Below are 18,342 nucleotides of genomic sequence, written 5' to 3' on the forward strand. Positions count from 1 at the left end.
TTTGCGAAGTCAAGTAAGGGACGGATGTGTGTCTCCAAACGTCTCTGGCTTGATGTGCAAAATGAAGCAATGATAACTATTGGGTTGATAATGATGTTTGTAGCTCTGCTTGTTTCGAAAAGATGTTTTCGGTCAGTTATGGAATCTCTCAAACTTGTAATATACGAGCAAGGAAAAGGGTATCCAAATTTTTTGTTTGTTCACAATTATCATGCTTGCAAATGGCCTCTGTTTTATGTTTTTTCTCAAATGTGTCACAATTTTGATTAAATGTATTATTTAACAGAACGTATGTGCTTTTTAAATGCTCAAATGCACTATCTAAATTGTCATATGCATTGTTTGGGTTGGCAAATGCATTGTGTAAAGGCTTGGATGCATTGTTTTACAGGAATATGCATTATAACAGAGATCATAAGCATCATAGGAATATTCAAAAGTGTTGTTTTATGTAGTACATGCGCTACTTCAGGGTTGTTCTACAATGTTGTTGTTTTGGACTTGGTTTCTTAATGTCAGTTTAAAGTTGCATCTTTCGGAAGGACAATGATCCACACTGGTGTTTCTTATTAAATTTTTAAGACACATCCAAGCATAATAGTAGTATAAATCAAAGTAAAACATAAAACTGCACACACCTATAAATCGAAAGGAAAGAGCTTCCTAACAAGGTCATCTAAAGTCGGTGACTAGTGGGTTTTAGTGTTTAACCAACTATGCTTAGATTTACCTCTCTTGTGATAGAGAGTTTTCCACCAATGCTAAGGAGGTTTGGTGCAATCCCTTACGGGACTACTGGAGGAAGGCTATATTCCGAACATGGATGGCTTGCATTCGGTTGGGAATACAAGATTAGAGGCAATCCCTCTCACTGTCCCTGCTAAGGCAACTTAGGAGGTAGCCCTTCTATGGCTAGATAACCCTACCTAGTGGAAAGTAAGAAATGAAAATCACAAACACCTTTGGGAATCTGATCACTCGAGAAGAGTGAGAGCATATCCCTACTACTTTTGGCTTCTCAAACACAACAGACACAAAGTTTTAATCACTAGCCCTTATACTACTGAAGACAGAGGGGCTCCTAGTTGAGCTATGTGTGGATTCTTTCCTCATTCAATTGTGATTGATCTTTACAAAAGGTCAAGCATTCTGATCAACTTGAAGGAGTTGAGAGTGTAGGCCTACTTCTACATTAGACTAGTGAAATTGAATGCTTCTATTAAGCTATGTTTGGAATTTTGAAATGTCACACTTTATATTAACAAGAGTCGAGGTCCACTTACCTGATTCGGAGCTAGCAAAGGTTAGGCACATTTAGGAGGGTCTTTATTCCTGTCGTACGTTGTCTACAATCTAAGAGCTTTTGTTAACTCGGAGGGAACCTGTAAGAAAACGATATTCGGATGTGGAAGTTAGATTTAGGAAACTGTAATTTTTACCCGATGCGCTATAGGAATACTCATATGTGTTACAAGAAGCTTTGTACACGTTAAATCTATCAAATGCCCTATAATAAAAGCAAATGCACTGTAAAATAGTTTATATGCACTTCAGAAATTATCAATGCATTACAAAACTCTTTATAAGCACTGCAGAAAGATTAAATGTGTTAAAACAAAGTTCAAAAGCGTTAGAATATCTCTCGGAAGCATTAAAACAAAGCTTAAAAGCGTCAAAAGATTCAGATCTAGCTCTCATGTGTTCGAGGAAGACTTTGGGACTTTACTCTTGTCGATACGAAGCCTCCAAAACATTGTAGAACTTGTAATCGACCAGATCTGCACAAGGAAACAGCAAGAAACACATATTTATATTAAAACTGAAAGATTCAAAAATAGAGAGGCTTTGAGCTCAAGCCCCACGATGGGCACCAATTTGTACACAGTATAAATGCATATTCATGAAACTTTAATGTAGAATGCAAATAGACTGACAATGAACTAGACTAAACCTAAGAAATCGTTATCAAAATGTAAATTCTACGAATGTCTCATGTTTCCTTGACTACAACTGCTAAGAAAGCTCTCAGAATAGCATCTCATTGATAGTTCTAGAACAGGAGTATGCTTAGAAAGCAGATCTACAAGAATGCATGCAAGATCTATGACTATAATGCAAATTATATGAGGATAACAACTCTTAGAATGCTATGACAATGGGCATACAATGAGCTAACATGTAATAAATGATGCTAAGTGACATAGAAACAATGCTAAAATGCTATGAATTTGCTAGAATGATAGTGCTAAAATGATAACTTAGAGTGTGCCTATAGTGAAAACGCCTAAAACTTGGGTGTTTTGGCTCTTGGATTTCCCTCCTATTTATAGGATTTCGGAAGGGGTTGGGGTAAGAATCAAGATTTTCACTTTTGATTGGTGGATGAAAGTGAAACTAAAAATATCTCATAAGAGACCAAGCGGAAGAATCCAACAGACTTAGTTTTGAGAATAAATGGGGATATTTCTAATTCTTTTAAATGAAAAAGAGAGATTTTCTCTTTTGTGAAAATAATTGATTTAATAAATGTTTATTTATTTCCAACACTTCGTCTTTTTCTTCCTCCATTTTTGAATTTCATTTTATGAATTTGAATTGTTTTTCTCCTCTTTTAAAGTTGATTTAGGTCTTGTCCATTTGATAGATAATTAATGACCTAATGTGATTTTGATTTGAAAGTCTATTGTGTTTCTTCTGATTTTCTCCTTGATTTGTATTGATTGATCGGAATTGTGTAACTCAGGTCTTTGCCAATTTTTGGGGTCTACAAATATACCATGATCTCTTATGGTAGACATCATGAGACTTGATGCCAGTGCACATACCATGACTGAGAAGAATATCATGTGACTTGATGCTCTCAAGTATTTCCTTTAATATCACAAGCTAGGTGATATCATTTATATGAGGAGAATATATTGAATTATATATATGTGTACTTTGTATTTCCTAGTTAAGAGGGAGTGTTAAAGTATGTAGCTTCGGTTATACAAATCTCTATGGTCAATTATATGGGAATATATACATACCAATATGTTATATATATATATATATATATATATATATATATATAAACCAATGATCACATATATATTCCTCTAAGATTGTGCCTCACTTGAGATCGAAACATATTCTAATCTTTGGTTGATCATAATCGATTTGCAACATAACATTATTAGGTTGTGAGTGGACCGACCCTATTATGGTCGTGAGTGCAAGTTTAGACTATTTGTTAAGTCTATGTATCATTGATCGGGCTTGCTAATACATCACCGAACAGGTGTGACCGTGAATGGCCATGTCTCCATTCAAAGACATGCCCATTCACCGTTACATTCTAATAGTATATATGCTCAATCGGCCTTACATTGCCAAGCATCAAAATCAATAAATATAAGGCAAATCTATAGTATTAGAAGAATCCAAGTTGAAGATTATTTCCAGAACATTACTGAGAAATCAGAGCATAGAATCTGGAGAAATTCAGATCAAGTATTATTGAAGTTTTGAACCTGCAACATAAATCAGAAATTAGTCAACATTATTCATTCTTGACCTGTACAATCTGATAGAAACTTGAATTTTTACAACAACCACCCTAACAATTAACAAATACTACAATTTATTGTTCAAAATGCCAAAACTAAGTGGTCTCCTGAAACATAAAAGAAGGCTAAAGGCGGTGAGCCCTCATGGTATTTGTTGTTAAAATTAAGAAATTATAATTTGACACTCAGAGTCAGCTAATAGATGCAAATTTGAACAGACACACGAGATGTTAAAGAAGAGGAGAAGAGTTTATAAAGAAAAATAATAATAATAATAATACAGAACTATACAACTGCAAAGCAATTAAGGTAAAAAAAAAATTCTTTACTACCCCTTCTCCTCCCTCCACTTTAAACTCTCTTTTGTCTATCTTTTCATATCTTTTGGCTAGCACTCTAAGCTCAATCTTTTATTTCTTAATTTTTAGCCATTTGTACCATTGTGGCTCATCCTTTCTCAACGAAGTTACTTTATGAGTGAATTGAGGAGAAAGAATCACCTCCCATGGTGAACTCTTCTTTTGAGCTCTTCATAGTAGAGGACATCAATGGAAAGGCAAGTGATATAGAGGGGCTACAAGCTGAATTTTTAAAATAGGGAGTTGATCTCCTAGCTCCTCACGTAAAGGGGATCTTTAACAGGTTCATTCAAGATGACTTTCTAGATGATTGGACCACTAGTGTGGTTATACCTTTATTTAAGAGTGAGGATATTAACAACCCATCTAATTACCACACTATAATGGTCAACCCACTATTCAAAAAACTCTTTGGGAGCATGGTGGAACACAAAATCAACAAATGGGCTGAAATGAAAGGGAAAAGAGTAAAAGGACAAGCAAGTTTTAGACCAAGACATTCTACTATTGATCATTGCGTCACTCCTAGACATTTGATAGAGAAAGTATGAGACTGCCACGGGGGTAGAAGTTGTTTGCTGCTTCGTAGACTTCAAAAAGGCCTTTGATATGGTGCCTAGAGACAAGCTATGGAAAAGAATGGAAGAATTCGGCATCTCAAATGTGTATAGAGCAGCAGTGCATAGACTTTATGAGAAAGTTAGAGCAAAAATCAGAACTAAAGAGGGAATGTTGGAGTGTTTTGGGAGTGATATTGGTGTGAAACAAAGGTGCCCGTTATCCCCCACTTTGTTTGGCTTATATATTGATAAACTAGAAGCTTGGCCAAATGAAATTGATGGGGAAGGGGTCCAGTTAACTAGCTATGTGATGAAACTTCTTTATCCAGATGATCTAATCTTAATATCAAAAACGTCTCACAGATTAAAAGATCACTTAAAGGTGTTAGAGAACTTATGTCAAAAAGTGGGAATGCAGGTGAACAAATCCAAGACGAACATCATGATTTTTTATTTTTTTTTGAAAAGAAATGACGATCATTCGATTTTTTTTTTTTTGAAGGCAACCCATGAGAAAATGTGAAAGAATACATATATTTAGGGATTGACTTCAGCCATAGGCTCAACTGGGAGACTTGTAGAGTTAAAATGATACAAGGGGAATGGAAAGCGCTATATCTACTACAAAATAGATGTAAGAACACCGAGCTATGTGACTAGAAGACCAAGAAAACTCTATTTGGTTTGTTGGTCAATCCAGTTGTTCTTTATGGTTGCGAGGTTTGAGAGGGGGCAACATGACAAAGTGTGGGTGGAGACCACTAGAGAGGATCTAGAAACATTTAATCACTACTAATATCAAGGTCAAGGCATCTATCTTATGAAATCTTGTTAACAGAAACTGGTACGTACCTGCTAGAGGCGGCTGCCATAACTCAGTTAATAAGTTATTTAAAGAAACTTGACAATATGGACAGCCAATATTGGCCCAAAATTGCAATGCAATTCAAGATGATTTGGCTCATAGGAAGAAGACTTGGATGAAACAAAACATAAAGTGGTTAACCATGTGGAATATCAAGTTGCAACAGTGTCCTACCACTAACATAGAAATAAAGAAGTTTGTCAAGGAAAATTTTCAAAGTGCCATGTGGTTTCTTAACATGGGTCGGAAAAAGACACATTATATCAAAGTTTTCAATCCTTCTAAGGGGCGTGAGGATCAAGCATATCTGAGATCAGCTAATAATACTAATGCTAGGATGTTAATTGCTCAATTGAGGACTGGATCACATCATCTCAGATACGAGACTAGTAGAAGGGAGAAGCCTAAAGAGGAGTGGGAGGACAGGATCTTCAAATTCTGTAAAAAAAGGGTGGTGAGATGGAATGTCACTTTCTTACTAATTGCAAGGCATTTGAGGATATTCGAGCTCAGTACAAGGTCGTCTTAGGGGATGGCATAAGCTTACACAATTTGTTCGATGATGATAAGATACGACAAACTGTTGGTTTGATTGTCAAGATTCATAGTAAGAGGTTGGATCTGGAAAGGAATCAGGATTAATGCTTCTGATTTGTGGTCCCTAAGGCTGATGGTCTCGTGGATGTCATTAAAATCCTTTATTCATCATTTACCCACTGAGATTATCCTCCTTTCTTGGCATCTTCGGCATTATATTGACACGTCTAGCAATTGCCATTTTCACAAACTATCTTTCTTAAGTCATCCTAAAGATGGATCATGGGTTGTGATAGATAAAGTTGATGTAAAAAATTCAAGAGAGTTTTCACATAGAAGAATTATAAATTCATTTACTATACAATTTTTTGGTGGTGACAATTTTTAAGGATCATACCAAATTAGATGGTATGATAAGAAATTGCACCTGTTACGCATCTATTTAAATACTTTCATGGATTTCTTTCTTGCATACAATGTTTTGGGAAATCTTGATTTCTTGATCCAAAGAAAAACTATTATTGTTGCTAGCAAGCATTAATTTATTAGGGTATGTATACTGATTTTTAGTAAACATGTTCCTGCTTGTATATTAATCCAACATAAATCAGATGGCTGATTACTCACTCACACTGGATTTTAACTTCAATAGAGAAACTTGGCTGCCTTTTTAAGCTACATCAATTTTTCTCACCAAGAATTCTGTACATAAATTCTTCTTGTTAGTCAAATGGATAAGAACAGAATCAATGTTGCTGTACAAGAAGCATAATATCTAACATGAATGAATCTGAATTTCTGAGAACCTGAATTCATTCAGATTGTGTGCACTGTGGACTATAGCTTCAACGGGGAAAAGTTTCAATGAAGGAAAAACTAGAATTCTACTCATTATACATACAATTTCTAATCAAACTCCCAGTTTAAAGACAAGATTTACACAATAGAGATCCCTGCTTGAAAGAAAATTCTACTTAGAATCTTTCCTAGCTGACACTCCCTCTCAGATGGGGAAGTGTAGCTTAAAAATAAATTAGTAAATGAAATGAAAAGGATGATATATTTCGAACAGGGAAAGGTCAACTTTTTTTGTCAAGGCTCTCACAGATTTTTAACATTGCCTGACCGATTTTATTCAAAGCGGTAATTAATTCTTGTTGTGCTTTAACCTTGCACTCCTCAACATATATCAACCTCTGTACATTCATGGTGTGATCTTTCAAATACTTCTGATCTATTTCCATTTGTCGCTCCACAATGCTACAATACTTTTCATGGCGTTTGATGTGCCCCTGCTCAGCCATCTTAAGATGAGAAATGGTCTTCCTGTTGTTTTCAGTCAATGTTGGTCTAATGCCTGTGGCAGTGGGAACTGTTTTCCGTTTTTTCCCAGAAAAATGAGTCCCTCTATCAATGGAAGCATCTCCTCCATTCTCATATGGTGTCTCCAGCTTTGTATTCTTCTGCAGTGGGTTACTTCCGACAACAGTATCATGTTCTTCCAGTGCTCCATAATCTGAAGCTGATGTGTCAATAACCATGTCCCCAGGATGCACAGTTCGATTCTGACCAAAGTGTTTTTCCATTGCATCAAATATATCCCGTGTAAAATTTGCTGGTAACTTCTTATCAATGCGCTCTTTTGTTGTCATGTTCCAGTAGCTCTCTTGTTCAGATAGAATACTGTGTTCATAATGCCTAATTTTCTTGTAATCTGGCTGAATATGATCCCATCTGTCCCTGCATTGGGTGGCAGTGCGATTGAGGCCATTTGAACAGCATTGCATGGAGGTGTTCCTCCATTTCTCAATGGCTGATTTAGTCTGTTTCATGAAGCCACCAGGAGATGGAACATTCTTTTCGACTTGTTTTGCATTGATAAGAGTCAGTGTTTCATCAATAGTCCACCGTACTCTCCCCTTTGGTTGTTTCTTTTGTACTATTGTTTTCTGCAACTCACTTAAGGGTACAGCATCATGTACTTCTGCAGTCGTCACCTCATGGTTGTGTGGTATGCTAAAAGCATATGTAGCTTCACTGCTCCCTTGTGTACAAACAGAATTAGAAAAAGACTGTGAAAACATTTTCTCTTCTTGGAGGCAAATGTTTGCAACTGAATCAATCCTCCCCCAATACGATTCTCTGATGTCCTGGATAACAAGGATGTTCCAAGATTGGGTAGTAGGTGTGCTTGTCCATTACACCCAAATTGACTCAATAGAATATCTGAAAGAATACTGCAAACATTAAATCAACTATTAAGTATCTTGCAAACTTACAAATGCTACTTGCAGCAGTATGTTCTAGTATCAAGAATAACTAGGTAAAACCCAAACAAGAAAATAATTAAATAAAAAAGTTCCATATATCTTACTCTTTTGTTGCAGGAAAGCTGTCTCAATCAGAGGTAATGACACAAAAGATCGAGACTGAAAATTCTTGCGAGCAAGCTAATATATTTCCAAGTTAAAGGAATTTCTAATTCCGATCTGTATCATGTAGTAATCTACTAGATATGAGAAAATATATTTTTGGCTCAGGGTTGATCTGCAGGTGCTTTGACCTGAACATGTGCAAAATTACTAAAATGGAAAAAAATTTAAAACAACTGGTAGAATTATTTCATGTTAAATGTTGAACCAGAAAAGCATAAAACAAATAACAGATATCTTAAAAACACAAGAACACCAGAGATACCCTAGGAAAACAAAATCCTCCTCCGCAAGGAAAAAACCCAGCCACACCAAGAAAAATCTTTCTATTGAATTATGAACAAGTCCGAATACAATTCTAACAAAATAATTAAACTGAACATTCTTAATGAACACTACACTATCTTCTCTTTACAACAATATTGACCCAAATATACTTCACTCACAGGATAATCAAAGTCTTCACACAATACTGATAAAACACCAAACAATACTCAACTCTTTATGACTCGTGATAAACCACAGGATGATTAGATACACACGATAATGATACAAAAAAACGACCCTCTGCTAATAGTAATCACCATAGCATTAAGAACGCCTGCTACAGTAACAACACTAGCCACCATCACTTCAAATTCCTCACCAAAGAAAATACACTTCGGCTGACATATCAAAACGTCACTATAGGAAGTCTTGTCTATTACATAGAGGTGAAGCTTCATTGTTTTAGCCATGCACACAGCAGTTTCAACATTGTTGACTTCCCGATGACCAACAATAATTACAATAATGCAAACATAAGACGCTTCACTTACCAAAGCCACGCAAGAAGAGTCTCTTTGATGCCCAACAGCACCGCACGCACACGACATTATGATAACTGATGATTCCCAAGAATAAAACTCTTCAATCATCCAGATTCCAAACACACAAGGTCTCCATAAAATAACGGGACTGATTGAATGCAGTCTTTCAGCAAGCGAGTATATCTAAAATCAAACGCTATGACAATTTCAGATAGAAACACCCATCGCAGGTATAGTAGATAGCTTCTCCAGCTACCAAACTTCATCACTCCCTTTTAGAAAAGGAGATGTCTTTTGCAAAATACTTGAGCCATGGGATATCCTAACGTGACACTCACAATGGCTTCACCTTTTGGGAGGAAAACAAAATTTATCATGAGTCCCTCAACATGATAGCATCATGAAATCACTAAACATGATGTTCACCATGGCTACTCTCATGTGAGAAATAAATGTAAACACAAGCTCTCATCACGGAGTCATTCAACGTGATGTTGTCATGGAATCTCTCAACACGGCATCCACTATGGCTAATCCCACAAGTGGAAAGAGAAATATCTGTCTCAGAAGCAAACAAGGGCTTTACCTTAAAAATTTGTCTCAGAGAAATAGGCATTATAAGGCCTTTCACCTCACATTTCTTCGTCACAAGGAAATATGCATTATTAGCAAGTAGCAAGAATCACAAATGCTAAGACTCTCTCAGCAAGAGCATTGTTCTCCACAATGCCGAGCTTATCTTACTTCACTATGGAAAGTGACTTGGTGAGAATGTCAGTTGTTTGCTCATTTGTACAAATTTACTTAGAGTTGAATTGTTTTCCTTTGAACCATATCTCTTAATTCATGATATTTAATCTCCACATGTTTTGTTATATCATGAAATATTGGATTACATAAAGCTTCACATAGCTTTGATTATCAGAATGTATTATAGTTGTTTCCAAAGTCTGCCCAAACAATCCTGCAAGAAGCTTTGAAGTCACACTACTTCTCGAGCTGCCACACAAGCTGCAATGTATTCATCTTCTTCTGTATTTTAAGCCACACGACTGTTTCCTGTTGCACCGAGTAATCATAGTGAAACCTAAGCTGAAACAACCAGAGGTGTTTTTCCTATCACGGACACACCTGACCATATTAGAATCAGAATAACCTTGCAATTTCAGATCATTACAAGTATATTTTAGACCATATCCCATTGTACCACTCAAATATCTCAATATATGCTCCACTGCAACAACATGAATGTCTAGACTCACACATGAACTGAGTAAGAGTGTTAACAGCATAACAAATATCTGCTCTAGTATTGACTAGATACATCACTGATCCAATCAATTGTGTGTACATGTTGAGCTCTACTAAATCTAAACTAGTTGCACATTCATACAATGTTTTCAAATTTGTTTCCATAGGTGATGACATGGACTTGCAATCTGTGTACCAAATCTCTTCAAACGTCTATAGAGTATTTCCCTCGACTTAGAATAATCTCATTAAGCCTTTGCCACACTTCTAGTACTAGAAAGTAATGCATAAGACCAAGATCCTTCATCTCAAAATCAAAAGCTAAATATTTCTTATAACTGACAATGAGAATATGTGCCCCAGCAAGAAATAAATAATCAACACAGAGAACTAAATTAAAGCTTTATCATCAATTGTCTTGAAGTAAAGATTTAGATCTGCATTGTTCTTGGGAATCCCAAGCTCATTAAGTATTGATCAATCTTTTCATGCCACGCATGTGGTGCTTGCTTAAAGCCATACAAGCCCTCTTCAATGTGCATGCATGGGAATCATTCCCATGAATCACAAATCCATCTGATTGTTCAATAAACAGCTCTTATTTTCATCACACCATTGAGAAATGCAATCTTTACATTAATTTCATGTAATTTCTAGCATTTATTTGTTGTAATAGCAATGATAGTTTTGATAGAAGCATACCGAGCCAAATGAGCAAATGTCTCCTCATAATTTATACCTTTCTTTTGAGAGAAACCTCTTGCCACAAATCTTGCCCTATTCTTTTCAATACTCCCATCAGCTGCATGCTTGATTTTGAAGAGCCACGTAAAATAAATCACTGATTTTTCTTTACACTTAGGAACATCTCAAACATCATTCTTGATGATAAATTGATATTCTTCAATCATAGCATCTCTTCGTACTTGCTGATTTGATTCCTCCTCAAAACTTGAAGACTTGGACTCAATGATATGACACATTAATGCAACATAATATGGAAACTTATGTGATCTCTTTCTTTCTCTAAAGGTTCCACGAGGAGCTACATACTTTTCAGCACCTTGCATAATGTCTTTAGCCCACTGAGGTCTATTTCTATCTAATGAAACATTACTTCATCCACTAGTTGGTTCTATGGCATCAACTGGATCGATACATTCTTCTAATTCAGTAGACTCCCTCTGAATCTCAGAAGGAGAATCAGGAGTAGCAATGTCAATACCCTGCCGTGTTGCTCTATCTATCTCCATAGAAGACCCTTTCTATCTTTTGAAAGCTACTTCTTCAGATGATACGTCCCTGTTGATCCCAATATGTTTTTGTCCTAGAATGTGGGTCATGTAGGCCTTAAAAGACTCATTGTGACCAACAAAAAAAAAAAATTCTTGCCTAAGGTTCTAGCTTAGATCTTTTATCTTTAGGCACATGAATGTAAATAGGACACCCAAAAAATTTGAAATAACTAACTTCAGGTTTAATACATGTGAATGCCTCTTTAGGAGTCATATTTTTCAAAATTTGACATGGACTTTGATTCTGAACATAAACAGTTTTTCTGCAAGCTTCTGCCCAAAGAAAAGTTTGCAGATTTTGATCATGAATTATAGCTTTACCTACCTCAACAATGAATATATTCTTTCTTTCTGCAAATCCATTTTTCTGTGCGTTATATGAAACACAAAACTCCCTCTTGATCTCTACCTCAATACAGAAATTTTGAAAAATTCTAGAAGTATTTTCAGATCCATTATCTGATCTTAAAACTTCCATCCCTTTGTCAGACATGTTCTCAACTTGAGATTTGAACAATTTAAATCTTGAAATTACTTCAATCTCTTTAGATTGCAAGAAATGAATCCAGGTCTTAAAAGAAAAGTCATAAAAAAAATCATATAGTACAAAAACGAACTCGAGGATGCAACAGAAATAGGTCCATACAAATAAAGAACGAATCAGATCAAAAATTTCTTTTGCTCTACTTTCACTATTGTGAAAAGGACCTTTAACATTCTTAACTAAAGCACAACTTTTGCAAATACCATCATGCTCTTGATTAAGCTTTGGAAGACCAACAAACATCTTCTCCATGAAAGAAAGACTTTGGAAATCTAAGTGAGCAAATCTCTATGTCACTGCTCACTTGTACTAATAAAATCATGTGCTAAAGCTTGAATAGGATGAACAAAAAGTGTGTATAGACTCTCTTGCAAAACCCCAATTTCACACGGTGTCTTAATGCTAGTGTTTTTCTTCCATGCAAGCACTTTACCTTCAGCAAATGCAACATGATTTCCTTTGCCCTCCAACACAAATTGAAATCAGATTTCTCTTGATTTTCGGAACAAACAAGACATCACTCAAGTAAAGAGGGATGTCTGAATCTAGATGAGAAGTAGTCCAACTCCTTTCACTGAATAACAAGCATCATCACCAATTATTACTTGCAAATGAGTTTCGTTTTCCACCAAGTTAGAAAGATGCTTTTAGTATCCTGTAATATGACATGAAGCACCACTATCAATTAACCGAGCATTACTATCAATTGGAACATTGCTTGAAAGGGTTGTAATAAATAAAAATCCCTCTTAATTGTCATTAGATTCTTTATAAGGTGAAGCATCATCAACATTTGCAACAGCAACATGATGTTTTGGTCTTGTTTAACAATCTCTAGTAAAGTTACCATACTTGTCACATCTAAAACATTGAATTCTAGAGAGATCTTTCTTCTTTGGTTCAAGAGCTAAATCTGAATTTTTATTTGCACTCTTGTAATTTCCTTTTCTTCCTTTCCTTTTAGATGTTTGAGCAGTAAGAACATGATCTTCTTCATGATGAGATTTCAATCTATTTCCTCTTGCTTCTTATATGCATTTATCTTGAATGCAATCAACTCTAAGATGAGCAAACTTGGGTAATTCATCTCTTCCACTAATACCATGAATAAAAGACTACGAAGAATGAGGGAGACCATTCATGGGAAACATAACTAGGTCTTTATCTTCAATTGAATCTCCAATGGCACTAAGCTGGTCTTTCAATTTTGTAATCTTCATGTTAAGGAGATGATTGATTCTACTTTAGCCATTTTTATATGGATAACCTAGCATCTCATGGCCAGAGGCCAGCTACTATTATTTAACTCATACAAGTTGTGAAGATTCTCAAACATTTCTTTACCTCAATTCAAAATGGATAAAATAGGCACACGATGATACTTAATAGAATCAATCAATATCTTCCCTGTCATAATGTTATTCTTCTTCCATTGAGCTTTCTTAGTATCATCAGTTGGCTCAAGCACATTATCCTTCACATAGTTGAGAAGATCATTTTCTTCTGGTGCAATAATGACTCTGAATTTCCATGATGTGAAATTTAATGCACCATCTAGCCTATCTTCAACCTTGAGTCCATTCACCATATTTGAATATTTGGTATCTAGATCTTTACTTAAACCCACTCTGACACCATGTTAAATTTTGAGCCAAAATAGCATACAAGTAGTAACAATTATCTTTAAAACACAAGAACACCAGAGATACCCTAGGAAAGGCCTCCTCGAAGGAAAAACCCAGCCATGCCATGAAAAAATCACTTTATTGAATTATGAATGAGTCTTGAGTAAAATTCCCCCAAAATAATTAAACTGCACACTCTTAATGAACACTACACTATCTTCTCTTTAGAATATAATTGACTCAAATATACTTCACGCACAAAATAACCAAAGTCTTCACACAATACTGACAAAACACCAAACGATACTTGACTACAGATGACTTGTGATAAACCACATGATCAGATACACACGATAATGATACACAAAATGACCCTCTACTAATGTTTATCAGTATCACCATAACATCAACAACTTTCTGCTACAGTATCAAAGCTAGCCACCAGCAGTTCAAATTCCTCACCAAAGAAAATACATTCCACTGAGATATCAAAACGTCACTATAGGAAGTCTCGTCTATTGCATAGCGGTGACACTTCATTGTATTAGCCACGTACACAGCTGTTACAATATTGTTGCCTTTCTGATGATCAAAAGTAATGCAGACATAAGACTGTTGGCATAAGAGAGCCACACATGCACATGCCATTATGATAACTGATGATGCCCAAGAATAAGACACTTCAATCATCCAAACATTCAAGGTCTTCATAAAATAACGGGACAGATTGAATGAGATCTTTCAGCCAGTGAGCATATGTAACATCAAACACTGATGGAGATGACAATTTAAGATATAAACAATCATCACAGGTATATATAGGGACAATCTAAAGGCTTTCTTTAATGTAACCCACAACAAACACATTGCCTTGGCAAGATTACTGGGTTTTTTAAAAGCTTTGGTTTAGGGTTAGTCATTTCAAAAAGAGGGCCAAGAGAGATATTTGGAAAAAGATATTGGACAGAATGCATGGTTTACTAGCAAATTGTAAGGCCGCCAGTTTTCTAAAGTAAATACTTTCTTTCTTTAAGACAGGTTTTCAATCAATCCTTGTTTACTGGTTTACCATTTCATGTCCTCCAGCAAAGGTGATAGAGAATATAGTGGAAATCATGCATGATTTTCTTTGGCGTAGCACAAAGGTTCAATGAAAGTTTCCTCTTATAGTTTGATAGAAAGGATGCCTCTAAACTTCTTAGGCATAGCATGTATCAAGAATTGGAAGCTAAGTAACATCACCATCAATGATAAGATTGTTTGCCATATATATATATAAGGAATCAGGCATGGAGAATAGTTGTTTGTAAATAAATATTTCAATATCTTGGAACCAAAGAGATTTTCACAAGAACCAAAAATCCACCTTGCCTACTTGCCAATATGTTCACGACCACATTTTATTAATAAAAGAGCATTTTTAGGAAACATGGAAAGGAAAGAAAAAAAAATTGTAGTACTCATGGATTGTAGAATACACTTTGGATTTGGACAATAGCCTTGGGAGAAATGCAAAGCATTTTATATCGCGATTGGAAATGGTAATTGAAAGACTATTGGGCAACTGTTGTATGAGATATAGGCGAGTGTTTGGAAGGACCTTATTACTGTAAAGACTGTCCCTTCATATACTCTCATCTCAGTTAACTGCTTAGCTCTAAGAGACTAATGCAGGGACGGGAAAGCCACAATTATACTAGAACTACAAAGGTTTCAGATGATTACTCCTTTTCAACAAAATATCTACTGCCTGCTAAAGTCTTTCACTGCACCTACTTTTCAAATGCTTTATCAAGAATTTAAATATTTAAGGATTTTTCTTTGGTTTACATTTTATGGGAAGATCTTTACTAGATGCCTGTTAAATAGGCATAATTTTATGGTCCTTTTCAATTAAGATTGCTTTTAGTCTTTAGAATTAAAGATTAAACTAACCATCTTCTACACTGTTAAATTTCCTGGGAAATCGGATACAGATTTTTTAGCTCAATAAAATTTTCATGGATGAGCTTCAAGAATTACATATGCATCTTTTAGGTTGGCCAATTGAGAACTAATGCACTGTCTTACTTTGCATCTAGAGCATGGTTCCTTCAATGATCGATTAGGCAATTAACAGGAGAGGAATTGTACAATGGAGTGTTTTGGAGTTTCCTTGTAGAGCACTGACCTGACTTGCAAAGATATGAATGTCGTCAAGATCATCTATCAGTGGGTATCTGGTATACCTTTGACTATGAAGAAACATATAACTGTCATGAAATGGATCTCTCCTTCTAAACAGGTCAAGCTCAACTTTGAAGGTCCTTCTAACAGCAATTATTGAATTCCTCAAGCCAGCTCCAATCAGAAGTCCATATGAAAGAAACCAAATCTGATGCAAGGGACACATAATAAAAAATTAATATCATCACTGAAGGAGCTTCAAGGTTGGGGTTAATAACTGAACCTGAGAATTATATTCCCAAACTAATTATGGAAAAGGATTCTTTTGATGATGCCATGAAAAGTAAATGCATCTCAGTTTTATCGTGTGCATCTCCATTTAATTGTGTAGCAGGTGGTCTAAATGAATAACTTTTTCTATGGTGCTTTTCACTTGTTACTTCAGAAAAGCTGTCAGAGTGAGCCATTGGCTTTCCAACTTTGGTGTCCAGCTTCAGGTGATAAGCACCACAGGTGAGCCTCTAAGAAATCCTAGAGTTAGGCAGGTTTCTCAACAATGAGAATGAAGACATAAAAAATAACTGAAACTGGTTGGTTTTATTTGTTAGAAAATTAAAGATCTCCATGTAACAATATAAAAAGAGGGGACCTTAATCTGGCTTAATTGCATGACGGGTTATTCATTTGTATGGATTAAGCTGCTAATACTAACAATGATCAATGTAGTAACGGAAGAGAATGGTGTTGGAAGATACTTTCCTTATAGCTAGTAGTGCAATAAACTTGCACCAAATGCTGGCATGATTTCATTTTCATATGCTCTGGAGATTTGCAACATGGCCTGCTTTTGACAATGTTAAGCTTAGATCATGTGGAATTTAAATTACACTTTAATTTGCATGATATGGACATCCCACTTGGTGGTTTCTTCTTGCCTTCTTAATTCAACTCGCATTGTTTTTAGCAAGTTCCCTTTCATAAGTACTATTCTCTTAGTAAATATAGTTTTTGACTTGCACTGAGTGAGTCCATTTTGCCAAATTCTTATCTGATTCTACACAAGAATGAGCAGACTAGAGGCTTTCAGACTGACACACTGGTTGATTCCTTAGATTCCTAGATTGATGTGGTCTTACTCAGCATTTGTGCGTTTAACCCGTATATTGAATTGTGTGTTTATTAACTTTATTTATATAGAAATTTTCAAGCTAGCATTATCTGCTCCCTAGATCCCACTTCCAATTTGTAGGATTGCAGGGTTGGAATATTGAGATGTCCATGCCTTATTCAGGTCAGCATTCTTTTAGATGCTTTTGTCATTCATTTCTAGCATAAACTGTTTCTATTGGGTCCTAAGTCACAAGGTTCGAATTCGAATTTGAATTTGTCGATCATAAAAATCAGATGAAATTCAAAGGGTAAAAATTTGGGAAAAACTCAACATTAAATTTAACTTATATATATATATATATATATATATATATATATATATATATATATATATATATATATATATATATATATATATATATATATATATATATATATATATATATATATATATATATAGATTTATTTCTTAAATATAAGTAAAATTGTCAAAATAGTTTGACATTGTTAAATAATTAAACTAAATAACTCAAAATTAATTTAAAATAAAATATTATTATAAATAACAATTTTATATTAAATGTCATAAAATTCGGATAAAGTTCAGAAAGCGTAAACATTTGCTGAAATTCAAAGTTCATGGATGAAATTCAGCATTTCCTGCGACTTAGATTGGGCCAATGGCACAGTTTTGAATGGTGGGCCTTTCCTTTTTTTCTGTCTCTTCGTAGTGCCAAAATCCAGATAACTGATAAGTGATGGGAATTCTATAGACTTGTTGAGCCTTCCTAGTCTTATTTTCTGGATAGGATGGTATGGTTGTCTTCATCTTATCAGCTGAGGAAAAAGAAAAGATGGAAATTTAGCATCCAATTGAGGATAGGCCCTTTCAAATTGATGATTCTTTTTTCTTTATCCTTCATATCTTTTGAAAGTCGGAGTTCTCCTTCCTGGCGAGTTTGCTTTTGACATTTTTTTTGCGTGTTTGTGCTTTCACTTCCGTTAGGTTGCTGCTCTCCTTGTGCGCATTGTTACTGGCTTGCATTCTGAGGTTTTTCCTCGTGCATGCTTCCTTCCTTACAGTTGTTTTCCATCTTCTTGTTTTTGTTTATGTCTTCCGTGGGCTGGTTCCTTGAAGCATTTGTGTCATTTGGTTCTCCATGGTGGTGAACTAGGCCTTCCTCCTCTCAGCTCCTTGCCAAGGTATGTTGGGCCTCTCTTCTATGTCGTCTTGTACTTCC

General features: G+C 35.3%; 1 protein-coding gene across 9 annotated transcripts in view; it reads right to left on the reverse strand.

Moving 5' to 3' along the window:
- Positions 1-6,734: 6,734 nt before the first annotated feature.
- The window catches only part of LOC149538954 (uncharacterized), a 72,622-nt gene continuing 61,014 nt past the window's right edge, over positions 6,735-18,342 (reverse strand). For 3 of the 9 annotated variants that reach the window (XM_089800340.1, XM_089800341.1, XM_089800344.1), the window contains one exon: positions 6,735-8,106. In XM_089800340.1, coding sequence (XP_089656466.1) covers positions 6,949-7,953 — 1,005 coding nt within the window. In that variant the 5' untranslated portion in view covers positions 7,954-8,106 and the 3' untranslated portion in view covers positions 6,735-6,948. Of the gene's footprint in view, positions 8,107-8,243; positions 8,433-15,995; positions 16,200-18,342 lie in introns of all 9 variants that reach the window. The other 6 variants (XM_089800343.1, XM_089800342.1, XM_089800348.1 and 3 more) reach the window with 4 other exon arrangements.

This window comes from Cupressus sempervirens, chromosome 9, assembly GCF_028749045.1.
Source record: "Cupressus sempervirens isolate cs-2001-9-10 chromosome 9, ASM2874904v1, whole genome shotgun sequence".
NCBI classification, from domain to species: domain Eukaryota; kingdom Viridiplantae; phylum Streptophyta; class Pinopsida; order Cupressales; family Cupressaceae; genus Cupressus; species Cupressus sempervirens.